This window comes from Denticeps clupeoides, chromosome 11, assembly GCF_900700375.1.
Source record: "Denticeps clupeoides chromosome 11, fDenClu1.1, whole genome shotgun sequence".
Classification (NCBI taxonomy): Eukaryota; Metazoa; Chordata; class Actinopteri; order Clupeiformes; family Denticipitidae; genus Denticeps; species Denticeps clupeoides.
Window position 1 is genome coordinate 19464775 of NC_041717.1, and position 13220 is coordinate 19477994.

Sequence of the window (13220 nt, forward strand, 5' to 3'; positions counted from 1 at the left end):
GGCTCTAAGTGCAGCGACATGCGCCAAGGGTGGGGCTTGCGGCTTGTGCATGATTGACGTATGACTTTGTCACCTGGAACACAATCTTTAATGAGTTTTTTTTTTTTTTAATAAAGAGAATAAAATGGTATTTGACTTGTCTAGTCTAGTGTAAGGCAGCGCAGACAGAAGAGCGATCCCAGGTGAGCTCTCATCTTGCGAGGTCTTACAGATCCGCACCCTCATTGAGGATTTTTACGCTCCAGAAGGCCGCGTCCCGCTCTCACACACACATTTATAGAAGCCTCTCCATTCCCGCCGCGGCTGGAGCTCGCTGGCATGGCCGCCTCGGAGAGGCCATCTGTTCCCCATGCTGCTTAACACACTCCTGCCCCGCGGCTCCAGCTCTGCCCGGGCTTCTTCCCCCCAGCTCGGAGAAGAAGAAGAAGAAGAAACCGCAAATTGGTCTATCGACCTTCCTGTTCCTGAGCTGAGTGCTCTTCACCTGAAACTCCTCGCTTCACTTTAAAAGACCAGAACGAGAAGAAACGTGAACGATTTCAGAGAGGCGCGTGTCGTGGTTCAAAGCGCAAGACTTCTTATCCAATTAACACGCTTCCCGCTTGGATGAATGCAAACGCACACAGACACACATACCGGACGAAGAAGACAGTCAGCAGTGCAAACAGGGTCGACTTTAATAAAAAAACAAAAAAAACCTTTCAGAAGCACCAGATATTTGCACTTGCCGATCAAACTTCTGAACATCCCATCGTCTCGTTTTTCCAACGATGGATCGTTTCATGTAGATCCGAAATGGAAGCGTGAGGAGTTAACGGAGAGCGTTCCACCAGCGACCTGTCGGCGGGACGTGGTGGAGGGTTGAGGGCCACGTCAGGTGAGGGAGTCCAGCTGGGCTTGGATCGTTTCCAGCTACGAGAGGAAAGAGGAAAAAGGTGATCAATTTTAAACGGAGGGAGGAAATGAAAGACGGTGAAGACGGAAAAGCGCCCGGCGCCGACCTTGTTGTAGAAGTCAAGCAGCTCCTGATGGCTGAACTCCACAAAAACGTTCTCTTGACCCTGGAAAAGGAGACAAAAGGGAGGATCAAATGAAGAGGAGCCGCGGGAGGGGAACTTTACATCCGGCCTCATTACGAATTATTGGAATTTTTTATATTTTTTTTCTTCGCCCGTCCAGAGAGGGAACTGTGTAACACAAAGGAAAATAAATTAGCGTCTCCTTTTTTCCCCTGACTGGACTGATGTAGACAGGAAGATCGGCCGTGGATCTCCGGTCCAACCCGTCGCCGAGGGCCCGCGCTCGCCGCGGCGGTGGGGGGTTTGCCAGGACGGACTGTCAGAGCATATTAATGACACGGACATTAATTAGACTCTACATCATCATCCATAATTAAGAGGAAAAGGGGAAATGTTATCTTTAGCCAGGCCCGCTCGAGACACGCGCAGCGGAATCTGGGGCAGCCGCTGCTCTCCGCAGCCACAAAGCGCCTGTTTACTTTGACTTATTTACTTTTTAATTCGCATATTTCAATGAATAAACAGCCTTTAAAACTCCGACATCTTTCTCCGAAGCCCAGAAAACACTAGCAGCTCCGTGCTGCGGCAGCAGAAGAGGTGCGACGTTGGCCTTGGGCAGTGGTGGCCTAGCGGTTGAGGAAGTGGCCCCGTAATCAGAAGGTTGCAGGTTCGAATCCCGGTCCGCCAAGAGGTGCCACTGAGGTGCCACTGAGCAAAGCACCGTCCCCACACACTGCTCCCCGGGCGCCTGTCATGGCTGCCCACTGCTCACCAAGGGACACATTTCACTATGTGCACCGTGTGCTGTGCTGCTGTGTATCACATGTGACAATCACTTCACTTCACTTGTACGTGTGTACGTAATGGACATGAAAGCGCATCCCCTCAGAGCGGCGAGGGGGGTCAGGATGCGTCCCGCATCTCCAGCACGTCACACGTGCCATGCGTGCCCACCAGCGTCGTGGACAAACCTCTGTCCTCGTACCCGCTAGGCCACCACAGCCATGAACTAGTAAAATCCAAAATTTTATAAAAATGGATATAAATGGATATAATTATTACCCAAATAAGTGTGTAATGTATTTTTTTGTAATAAAATAATTGTTTTGCCCACTAAAACAGTAAAATTGATTAGAAATCACATACAAACATTGTTCATATAGTTCAATGTGAGGTTCATGTGTCTAAATGAGTGTGTGTGTGTGTGTGTGTATGCGTTTTGATGGTTTGACATCTGGGTGCACACCAGAAAATAACACCAGCCAGGAGGGACAGATGAGTCCAACAGATGAGTAAAAACCAGCTCGGGTGGTGTTACCTCCCTTCTCTCTCTCTCTCTCTCTCACTCTCTCTCTCTCTCACACACACACACACTTCCTCGATCAATAACAATACCATATCTGCACACACATACACACAAGTCTGTACACACGCCCAGCGGGTGCTGTGGGGCGGTGGCGGCAGGATCCGGGGGGGCTTCGCTGCTAATTAGCGCCCAATTGTGCAAGCAGCACAGCGTTATTTTAACCGTCCCTTTACAAAGCTTCTTGTCATCAGGCCGTGTGGAAAGGATTCGTGTCCTTCTCTCTCCGAACGGTGACATTCGAATTTATTCTTCTGCGCTGCATGATGAAACATCTTAAGATAGAAAATCGCAGAGGTTCCCCGCATAGTTTCCCCGACTACAGCGGCACAGTTACGTAACGGAGAGGGGTCTCGCTTGGAATGAGGGGTGAACTGGAGGACAACGATGCTGCTCCACTGGGCATCGGGCAAATTCCGGTCATGAGCAGCAGCGTCTTGGTCGCCGTGTACGGAAAAAGACAAAAACGTGCACAACTTTCTGACTTGTGATCAGTGTGCCACACACACACACACACACACACACACCTACAAACTACTCTGGGTCATCAGCCCACCCAAGTGTGCCTTTGGATCGCGGTAGGAAACCGGAGGACCCGGGGGAAACTAGACAGAGGGAGAGCAGGAAAAATACACCCACACAAGGTCCGAGATGGGATTCGAACTCACAAACATGGAGGTCTTAATGTTCTACTTTCTGACCACTTATAAAATGTGTTCAATGTCACCATTCATTCCCATTTTATTAAGGTGTATCCATATAAATGGCCCACCCTGTATATTAAATGCAATGTATAATTACATAATAAAAATATAATACAATAATACTGAAAATGGTCAATAAAGTGGGGGTGAAGTAAAGGGGTACGATTAGGAAATTTACATTTACATTTACAGCATTTATCAGACGCTCTTATCCAGAGACACTCAGGGTTAAGTGTCCTGCTCAGGGACACGATGGTAGTAAGTGGGGTTTGAACCTGGGTCTTCTGGTCCATAGGCGAGTGTGTTACCCACTAGGCTACTACCACCATAATGGCAGCACACGTTGAGTCATATTAACAGAGTCGTTACTTCGCAATTAGCACGTTGTGTCCTGACTGTGTGAAATTTGTGGCTTCATCTGACAGGAACCATTTAGAGGTTTGCATAACATCATACGTTCATTTCAAATGACGCCGCGAAGAGTTCGCTCAGACGGCAAGGTGCCGCGCCGACGAGAGGAGCATAAGCGGACGTCTCCTTCACACCCTCGTCGCCTGGATGCTTTAATTAGCACCACTCGTCAAGTCAGGGGGTGGAACTCGGCCCCGCCCACCGCCCGATGCCGAAGGACAGAGAGAGGAGCGGCCGCGGACGGAGGGGGGGATAAAACGGGCCCGAAGTCCGCGACGGAAGCGACAGCTGGGCGGTCACAAGCGTCCCATGCGAAGGGCGGGGCTCCCGACTCGCTGCGAAAATACATCGCCGTATTCACACTACTCACGTTAACAATGTTCATAAAACCGCAGGAATGAGAGTAAACTGTATTTATGTATATTCAGTATGGACTTGAAGGCTTTAAATACATGAATAAATAGCATTAGCATGACTTTCAAAAAAAAAAAAATCCAATCAGTTCACCAGTGAAGTGAATTTTCTGAACTGGGTCAACATGAAGACGTGGCCCTAAATCCACCTCAGCCCGACGTGCGACAGCGTGCTGCATATGACCTGCTTGCTGTTCTTTTGTGCATTTGTGCATCATTTCAGAATCATGATATTTCCCACATTTGAGCAAAAAAGTAAACGTAATGCTTAAACAACAACAAAAAAAAAAAAACGGATTTGAGACTAAATCCTAACGAAATCACTCGAACATGCATTTTAAAGAAATCTCCCTTTAGCTCTACTTCACCAGTTTTGAGTCTATGTGAAGTCACAGCGTTCCTTGACTTTGACCTTTTGACCTGCACACTCTAATCGGTTTGCCTTTGAGTGCAGGCGAAGGTGCGCATCACATCCCAAGAAATTCCCCGAAGGCTGAGATCCTGTGCTCACAGAAATAGGACGAATGGTGGGAGTGACAACTGGGGAAGAAAGAAAAAAAAAACTGGTACACCAAGCGAGGTTGTATAATCCAGAATAATAATAACTATTTTCCCACTGCTTTCCCATTAAGTGACATCAGACAATTCAACTTGAATCTTGACACTTAATATTTAACCACGATTCAAAACAAACACAGAAATATACACACACACATATGTGAAGATACTCCATAAAAATAATAATAATGAGAAAATGGCCACGATAAAGCTTTACCAGGGTTAGATTTCATCAGCGCTTTAATTTTGCCTTCATTTGTGCATCTGCCTGCTCACATCAGCTCAGGGCAGGAAAACAATGACGGGCACGTTGCAAGAGCGCACGTCCACTCCGTCAGCTCTGCCCGCGGACATCCGGACAGGAACAAATCGCGCGGCCGCTCCTTCACGCCCTCCCTTTTTGGCAACCGATCCCCCAGCTCGTCCAAACGCGGTTAATTATGAATAAAAATCCCTCAATTCCTGGGTTAACCGGTTGCCATGGACACTGAGCTTCTTGCTGTACCGAGCTGTCTGTCTGCAAACAAAAACGTCAAGCTTCCTTTGTGTGATCACTCCGTTGCTCTGGGGACGTATGTTCCTCCTTTGTTTTAAAATATATCATTCATTTTGTACGTGGTACAAAGCTAATAGGTTTGAGTCCTACATATATTACCCTATTCTAAACCAGGAAAGGCGCTGAGGAACGTTCCGCTGATACAGAGGGTCCAACCGGAACTTAAGTTGGTCAACAACAACGTCACGCATTTCCAATCTGTCTGTTCTTATGGGTGAGGGCCCGAAAGCAAGACAACTGCAGGCACCTACACAGGCAGCATATGCTCCCTTCATTCATTCATTCCGAGTGCGACGAAAGAAAGAGGGTACATGTAGCCCTAAATAAATAACGGCTGCTGAAGGAACGCACAACTGCTGAACTGGGGACCGGGGGCAGGAGCGGGGCGGGGCGGCGCCCAGTCAGGGACAATCCCTGTCTGTCCTTTGTTTACAGGACAAACTCACAACGGGATGGGAGACAAAGGTGGCCGGAAGAATAAAATTAAACCCGGGAGGGATTTTAAACAGACAAGATTGCTCCTGTTGTCTGGGTATTGGGGCCTGAGAGTCTCCAGATGGGCCACTGTTCTAATGCTCCTATGGTTGGAACTCCGATAGAATAAGCATGATGAAGAAATCATTTAAGTGTCAAAAATATCCTACATCCTAGCAAAAAAAAAAACAAGAATAGTGGTTCTATCTCTACCGATTCCAAAATGGTTCATATAGGACACAAAATTGATTCATATTTCCCATTTTGTAAAGCCACAATTTTAATGGGGTTTTTTTTTGCCAATCCTATAGGTGGCACAATGCTGGTTTCTGCTCGGATAGTTATCTTTAGCTGGACCCATATGGTACGTCGTCATCCAGAGGATGCAATCCAAGTTCAGCCAAAAGTGAGAAACATTCCACGGGACCAACGCAAAATGTTCACAGTTAGTTAAAATTTTGGAAGTTACGCTTGTCACCACACATTACAGGTAAATGTACCAGCTCCTATTTGGTTTTCATTTCAGCTACTTTTACGTAAAGTAAAAGTAAAGTAAAAGTTGTTTAGTTTAAAGGTTTTCAGTTCACATATTTGTAATGCAACTTTAACTACCATCTCAGGGGCTGAATTTATACCAGATGTTCTGATGGCCGTTTTGAATTGAGAATCATTTTCGATTCATATCATGAGCCCAGCAATCAAAACAGACCATCAAAACTGTGAGGTTTTCTGCACCCCTAATCCTTGCTAAACCTCTTCTTCTGCGTGTGGTTGTTCCTTTACCCAGTCGATCGTAGGCCATTTCAACGTCAAGCCAGACGTTCCACAGCTACATCTGTAACAACAGGAAATGGTCACAATAATAAGCTAAACGTGCTGCTGTTTATCAGCCAGAACTGTTCCATTTACAGCCGTCTCGCTATTGGCTCCCTACCAACAGAAAAATAAACTACGGCCTAGAAACCCACCGAATACGGAAATAATCCACATAAGCTAGCTGCTAAGAAGCCTTGTCAGACTTCCAAGTCACAAATCTCTCCTATAGAGTCCTGTTACACTGTTCTTTATCCATTCACTGCCCATGACAATGGTGACAATCACAGTTCCATCAATACCATCAAGGGGCAGTGGTGGCCTAGCGGTTAAGGAAGCGGCCCCGTAATCAGAAGATTCGAATCCCGATCCGCCGAGGGGCCACTGAGCAAAGCACCGTCCCCTCACACTGCTCCCCGGGCGCCTGTCATGGCTGCCCACTGCTCACCACGGGTGATGGGTTAAATGCAGAAGACAAATTTCACTGTGTGCACTGTGTGCTGTGCTGCTGTGTATCACAAGTGACAATCACTTTCACTTTCTGTGACACACACAACACATTTTAGGACAGGTGATGCGATCACTGGGTGGGACAAAAAAATCTGATATATAAAAAAAAAAAAAAAGCAGAATTGTATCTGCTGATTCATGAACAATCATGTTTATTTTCTAGTTTCAGAAACTTTGTCTTCAGGAACGAGTGATTATTACAGCAAGTTCTTGAAGCCTTTAGACCCTTTTCCCGGCGGTAAAAGCTGGACAGCGGTAAGTACGTGAGCTACACGGGAGAAGAGATGGCAGCAGGATGCACTGTGGGAAGAAGGCTGACGTTCTGCTGGGGATCTTGGCCTTCGCACGGATGTCACTTTGACACGTGCCACCCACCTAAACATGGCAGTGGAACCCCCCCCCCCGATGACAGCAGGATAACGAGCCATGGTGTGCAAAGCAAGCCGCCGCTGCCGCCGCCGCCGCTAATGTCCTGGTGGGTCCCCACTACAGAATATGAGGCAATCGGCAGGCAACGTGCACTGGGAGCTTTCATCGAGCGGGAGGATCTAGTGGTTTGTGACCAGCGAGCGTACCTGGATATTAGCAGTTTGAAGGGCCGAGGCCACACACCATCGGCATTAAACGAGTCGCCCTGTCAGCACCCACTGCTTTGCTCTGATCTGCTTGCAGTTGTCCATACTGAAGGCCGGGAAACCATCTGCCCTTCCCTACAGGAAACTGGATAAGACGCGGCTGAGCTGCTTAGATTTTTGTTTAAAATCTTCGAGAGAACCGAGACGTCGAGCCGTACGTTGCGATCTGGGAAGCTGGGCCTCAGCAGGTAACGAATCAGAAGGTTGCCAGTTCAAATCCCGATCCGCCAAGGTGCCACTGAGCAAAGCACCGTCCCCACACACTGCTCCCCGGGCGCCTGTCATGGCCGCCCACTGTTCACTCAGGTTGATGGGTTAAATGCAGAGGACAAATTTCACTGTGTGCACCGTGTGCTGTGCTGCTGTGTATCACATGTGAAAATCACTACACTTTTTATTTTTTTTTAACCTGAAGGTAGCGAATCAGATTGCATGGTGGGAAGTTTTGCTGAGGTTACTCTGGTTCCATAGCGAAGCTGGAGTGTGTGTGTGTGTGTGTGTGATGTCTGCACTGCCTGTTTTAAAGGAGAAAGTAAAAGGGCAGCTCGTGCGAAGCGGAGCTCGAGGGTCAGCCGCCCATGGCAGGATTGCAGTGCAGTCCACTGACAGCGAGACGCGAGTCCATCCCCCAGATGATCCAATTAGAGGCAGGAGATGCGCGGGCCCCCCCGCGCCCGGCCAGCCATGAACGCGGCAGAAGAGATCAACAAAATGACACTCGGGACGTGGCTGTGACCCAGGGAAAATGGCCAGCCTGAGCTTACTCGCCATGCTAAAAAAAAGGGGAGGCGCCAGGCTGGAATGAATTGATCATGTCTGCAAAGACGAGCTTCTCCGTGCGGAGAGAATCTGGTGCGCTGGTGCTGTTCTTTTCCAGGATCTTAATTCCCTCCTGAAGGATCCGAAACGTTCCACGCGGTCAGATCCAGCCGCGCCTCTCCATTTGTTTATTAATGAAGAAGGACGTCCTGCACTGGGGACGACAGACGGCGAGAGAAAGGGGGATATTTCCGTACCAGGCGTAGTATGTTGGGCATGTTCGCGAAGTGTGTGTCATAACGCTTGAATAAACGTTACTTTTAGAGCAGTGACTAAATTACTTTTCATCGAGCGTTCCCTTGAAACAGTAATAATGAGACCATGCTTAGAACTTAGAACCGTGCTGTTTGTTTGGTTCTTTCCTGTCATTCACGACGCCATATGTCCCTTCTATTTAAGGTGAGCTGATCCTATGTTGAGGGGGAACACCAAACCTTGGCGTCTAGGCCATACCTACCACTAGCACTAGTGTGTGTGTGTGTGTGTGTGTGTGTGTGTGTGTGTGTGTATATATATATGAGAGAGAGAGAGAGAGAGAGTATATATAGGGGAAATTAAGTCCTAGCGGTTAAGGAAGCGGCCCCGTAATCAGAAGGTTGCTGGTTCAAATCCTGATCCGCCAAGGTGCCACTGAGGTGCCACTGAGCAAATTACCGTCCCCACACACTGCTTTGTTAGACGATTAGGAAAATTATAACTCTATAAATGAATGAACTGTCAGTGGCATAAGCAAACACTCCCCATGCACTGTGTGTTATAATAGCGCCCCCCCCCCAAAAAAAAAAAAAAAAAAAAAAAAACGGGGTAAGACAAATAGGGTAAGGAAGGGACAGAAGGAAACGATGTACACATAAAATACAGAGAGAAATAAGAGAAAGAGAAGGAAGGACATGGACATGGAAGGACATGGAGGGGAAATAGTGAGAGAGAGAGTCAGGCCGCCAGCTGGACAAGGAGAGTGAAAGAGGGACATGGACGGAAAGAGAGGAGAGGGCAAAGACAGATGGCTGGAGACCGGCCGACTGATGGTAGAGAGAGAGAGAGAGAGAGAGAAGGTCTTAAATAAATAGAGACAGAAATGGACAGGTGACAGACAGGACGGCCAGAGAGAAATAGGATGGAATGAGACAGAAACAGGGACATGGAAAAACGAGAGAAAAAGTTTCATAAACAGGACAACAGGCCAACATCCAAGGCTTCTTGTGCCTCGCAACACCCCGAGATTCCGCGGGGCCCGAGGGGCCGTCGTCCACTGGTCTCTGGACCATAAGGAAGGTGCAGAATAAGAATGTGTGAGCGAGGGCGCGAGACAGAAAAACCAATGCTGCCATTGTCCCGCAGGCCTGTGGAAACGTTCACACGGCTCTCGTGGTACAGTAGGCCGAGCGAAGCGCGGCGACGCGCTGCACAAAGGCGCGGATTGTCTGCCGGAGGTCCCGAACCCCTCCAGGCGTGCAGTGACAGGGGCTCAGGCACACAGAAGGCTCTTTCAGGGCACCCCCCCCCTCCCCAAAAAAAAAAAACCTGCTGGGAATTCAGGAAACGGGGAGAACCTCTCACACGGATGGGTCCCGTCCCCACCGAGGGGCTAATAAAAGCATCCTTAAAAGGCTCCGAATGAGGAACTCTTCAGTATTACCCTAAACCTGCAGTGTTGTTTTTCTGCTTTGTCCACTTCCTACAAACCTACGTGGCTAACAAGCGCTGGAAGAACGATAATACATGAACGACATCCCACACGTTGCCATGAGCAGTTTTTTTTAACGTGTACCTCAACTCGGTTACTGTGTACGAGCGTGGAAGGGAAGTTAGTTTATGGGCTGATGTGTGCGTTAGACTGTGAATTGGACAACAGTACAGGTTTGCACGTTCTGCACGTGCTGCGCGCTTTACTTCGTTTGCAAATGAGATCCCTTGTGGTTGCGGTGTTATCCAAAGGCGCGGTCACGTCTGGTCCAAAGCACGAAGAAGGACGCGGCGGCTTGGGTCCAGCTGAAGCGATACGGGCGGGACTAGCTATCGACTGCATCCTTTTTGTGTGTGCATGTCCTATATTTAGGTTTACTATAGTCATACTACCATGTTTTTACCAGATTGATTTACCGCCATACATAATCTTTCGCAGCGTAGCAAATTTGCCCAAGATGGCTGACATTTTCATTCGATTTTTATAGACAGCAGCTACTCCCACAGTTCGAAACAACTGGACTTGTTTGAGGAATGTCCGTGAAGTCTTCAACATACAGATCTAGCAAGCTTCCATGGCACCGACTGCAAGGGACGTTTTAGGACGTCTGCAGGTTGATGATTGTAGGCCCGGGCATGCGCCTTGACCTGACCTGAGGTTTTCATGGAGATATCATCACTGAAACTCCCGAAGACCAGGGTAGGATTTTGGCTGATGCATGCCACCGCGAAGCTCCCACTGAGGGAATCTGCTCATGTGGAGGGGGGACTTAATGGAAAACACAGCCTGAGAAGCACTCTCTGCGGCTGACTCGGCTCATTTTTTCGAGGGGGGGTGGCGCGGGGCCGTTCAGAGGAGACCGCGCCCCTCCGACCACATCAGTGACGACGCTGGTCTCAGCAGCACTGGCTGCTTTCAATTTAGGGTGAATGGCCTCTATCTGTTACATTCCTATTGAAGAGAGGGACACGTTTGAGGCCAACACCTTCTCAACAAGATCTACATGACCATGTTGATGTCAACCATCTGGTCTCTTCGGAAGAAATCGCTGAACAACTGACAGAAAGTCGTCCCGAATGTCTCCAGCCCAGTGATGGGATCGGCCAAGGATGGTGAGCATCTCCGCGCTTGTTTGGTCCTAATGCAGCGGGGCCAGACAAGCTCGCAAGAGGCGCAAATGAGTGGGCGCACATCTGTTCGCGGTTTTCATCCAGGCCTCTCAGTGAAAGAGCCGTGCTTGAGGATCACGCTGTGAACAGAAGAGGAGCTGCTGCTTCCGTAATACGGCACACATGGTTTTACTCAGGACAAAACTGCTCCCTCAGAACCCAAAGCCCCCACCCCCCAGGAGCGGATTGTATAGTCGGCTCAAATGCATGAAATAACTTATTCAACCAATCAGGGGGAGTGCCGGGGAAACACAGGAAAGCCATCACGAGTATTAAATTGTCATGGGTGACGGCCGGCGACTCTTCGCTTTAAATGCAACAAAGGCCCATCCTTCATTAAGGAGCCAGTGGAGCGGCAGTGGCCTCTCTGCCAGGAGGAGGATGTGGGAGGACACCGTCACTGTGACGGGGGGACAGAGAGAGAGAAAGAAAGAGACAGAGCTTCACCAAAACAAACTCTGCGGGACAACGGCTGGAGATCTCAGGAGACCACCAAGAGTAGAGAGATCCCAGCGAAAAGAGCCTTCAAACATTTTGGCCCAAAGGACGTGGCATGAATTGGAAGCAGCTACAGAAGGCGTGATAGCATTGTGATGTACTGGGAGCCCCCCCAAAAGTAAAAAAAAAATAAAAAAACGAGAAACATATTCATAAACACAATGCATTTTTCTCCAATCAGCACTCATGCGAGTTCCACACTACCAGCGTTTCGATAAAAGTGGGTCAGTTTCTCTCTGGGGGGTTTCCGTAAAACACGGCTATTGCAACCTGTCTGTTACGAGTTGAGCATGCAAGCTGAGGCTTCTCGGATAGCTGGAGTTTGGAATACAAAAACAGGAATAATGACATACATCGATAAGCAACAACAAAAAACCTGCATGTACGTCATGTAATAAGAGCTCTAAATGAGTCTCTTTATTTAAAAGCAGATCCTTTAAATCCATGATGTTATGCATTGTGATCGTGTCTAAATCTAAAAAAAAAACTGGGCCCATTTCAAGCATATTCCATGTTGGGTTAAGTTCTTTTTTTTTATCTGACATCTTCATGACCAACATTAAGCTTATGCTTATCATATCTTCTGCAGGAATCTACCAATGTAAATGGTCATGAAAAAGAAAACACATTGAATGAGAAGGTGTGTCAAAACGTTTAGCCTGGTGTGTGTGTGTGTGTACATACACACACACACACACACACACACACTCTTATCGGGCGATAAAAAAAGTATCGCCGTTAATCTATTCACAAAGTTGGGTCTATACTACGCAAGCTATTGTGCTGGAGTTAAATGGTTACACTAGATTTATAAGTATATTTCTTCTTTCTTGTGTCTTTTATTTTTTTTATTTTCTAAAGACTTTTATTTTGTTTTTGAGACCCTGTTCAGGTCTCTTGGACACATGGCGTGAGTTGTGAGGTGCGTGGGATTTGTGTGCAAAAAGTTATTTCTTTCATTTTAATTTAAGTACATATTAGCATGTGTGTTATTTTGCGAATATTTTTTTCATGTTCTTTTAATACTGTATATTGTAGAGAGAGGTGCAGAAAGACGCGATGTGTGATGTGATGGTCTGACGCGACCTTGCTTTTTGTACAGAATACACTTTGCACAGAAAATCTCTTGGGTGTCAGCTCATCATTTGTGGTTCAAGAAACGAAATCAAAAAGTTACAAAACGCAGAAGAAGAACCACTACACTATGATGACTTTCACCTTGATATTTTAGCGCGGATGTATACCTAGCCGAATTGCACTGTAGGGGGTGAGAACGAGTCTTCGAACTGTGAAATTACCACATCAAACGTGACGTGGTAACATGGATGCAGCTATTTAACTGAATAAACAGTTGGTAAACACAAGTACATCTTTTTGAACATAATTTATTTTCATCACCAACTATCATAGTAGAACAGCTTTCTCAAGCAGTTTGTGATGCATTTTGGAAACAGGAGATGAGCCCCTGGTCTAATGCGCCACCTGGCTTGAGAAACCCGTTCTCAAAGACTTACTTTTAGTCATTATTTGGGTAGCACACATATTCTGAATGCCTTCGGCAGAATTTAAATAAGCCATTTTAATCTTGATT

The 13220-nt window shown here is 47.4% G+C and overlaps 1 protein-coding gene across 1 annotated transcript in view; it reads right to left on the minus strand.

The window, feature by feature from the left end:
* Positions 1–654: 654 nt before the first annotated feature.
* Positions 655–13220, minus strand: part of commd10 (COMM domain containing 10) — a 36522-nt gene continuing 23956 nt past the window's right edge. Inside the window, exons 6-7 of the mRNA XM_028996976.1 lie at positions 1002–1061; positions 655–912 (exon numbers count right to left, since the gene is read on the minus strand). Of these exons, the coding sequence (XP_028852809.1) occupies positions 874–912; positions 1002–1061 (99 nt within the window). The 3' untranslated portion in view covers positions 655–873. The remainder of the gene's footprint in view (positions 913–1001; positions 1062–13220) is intronic.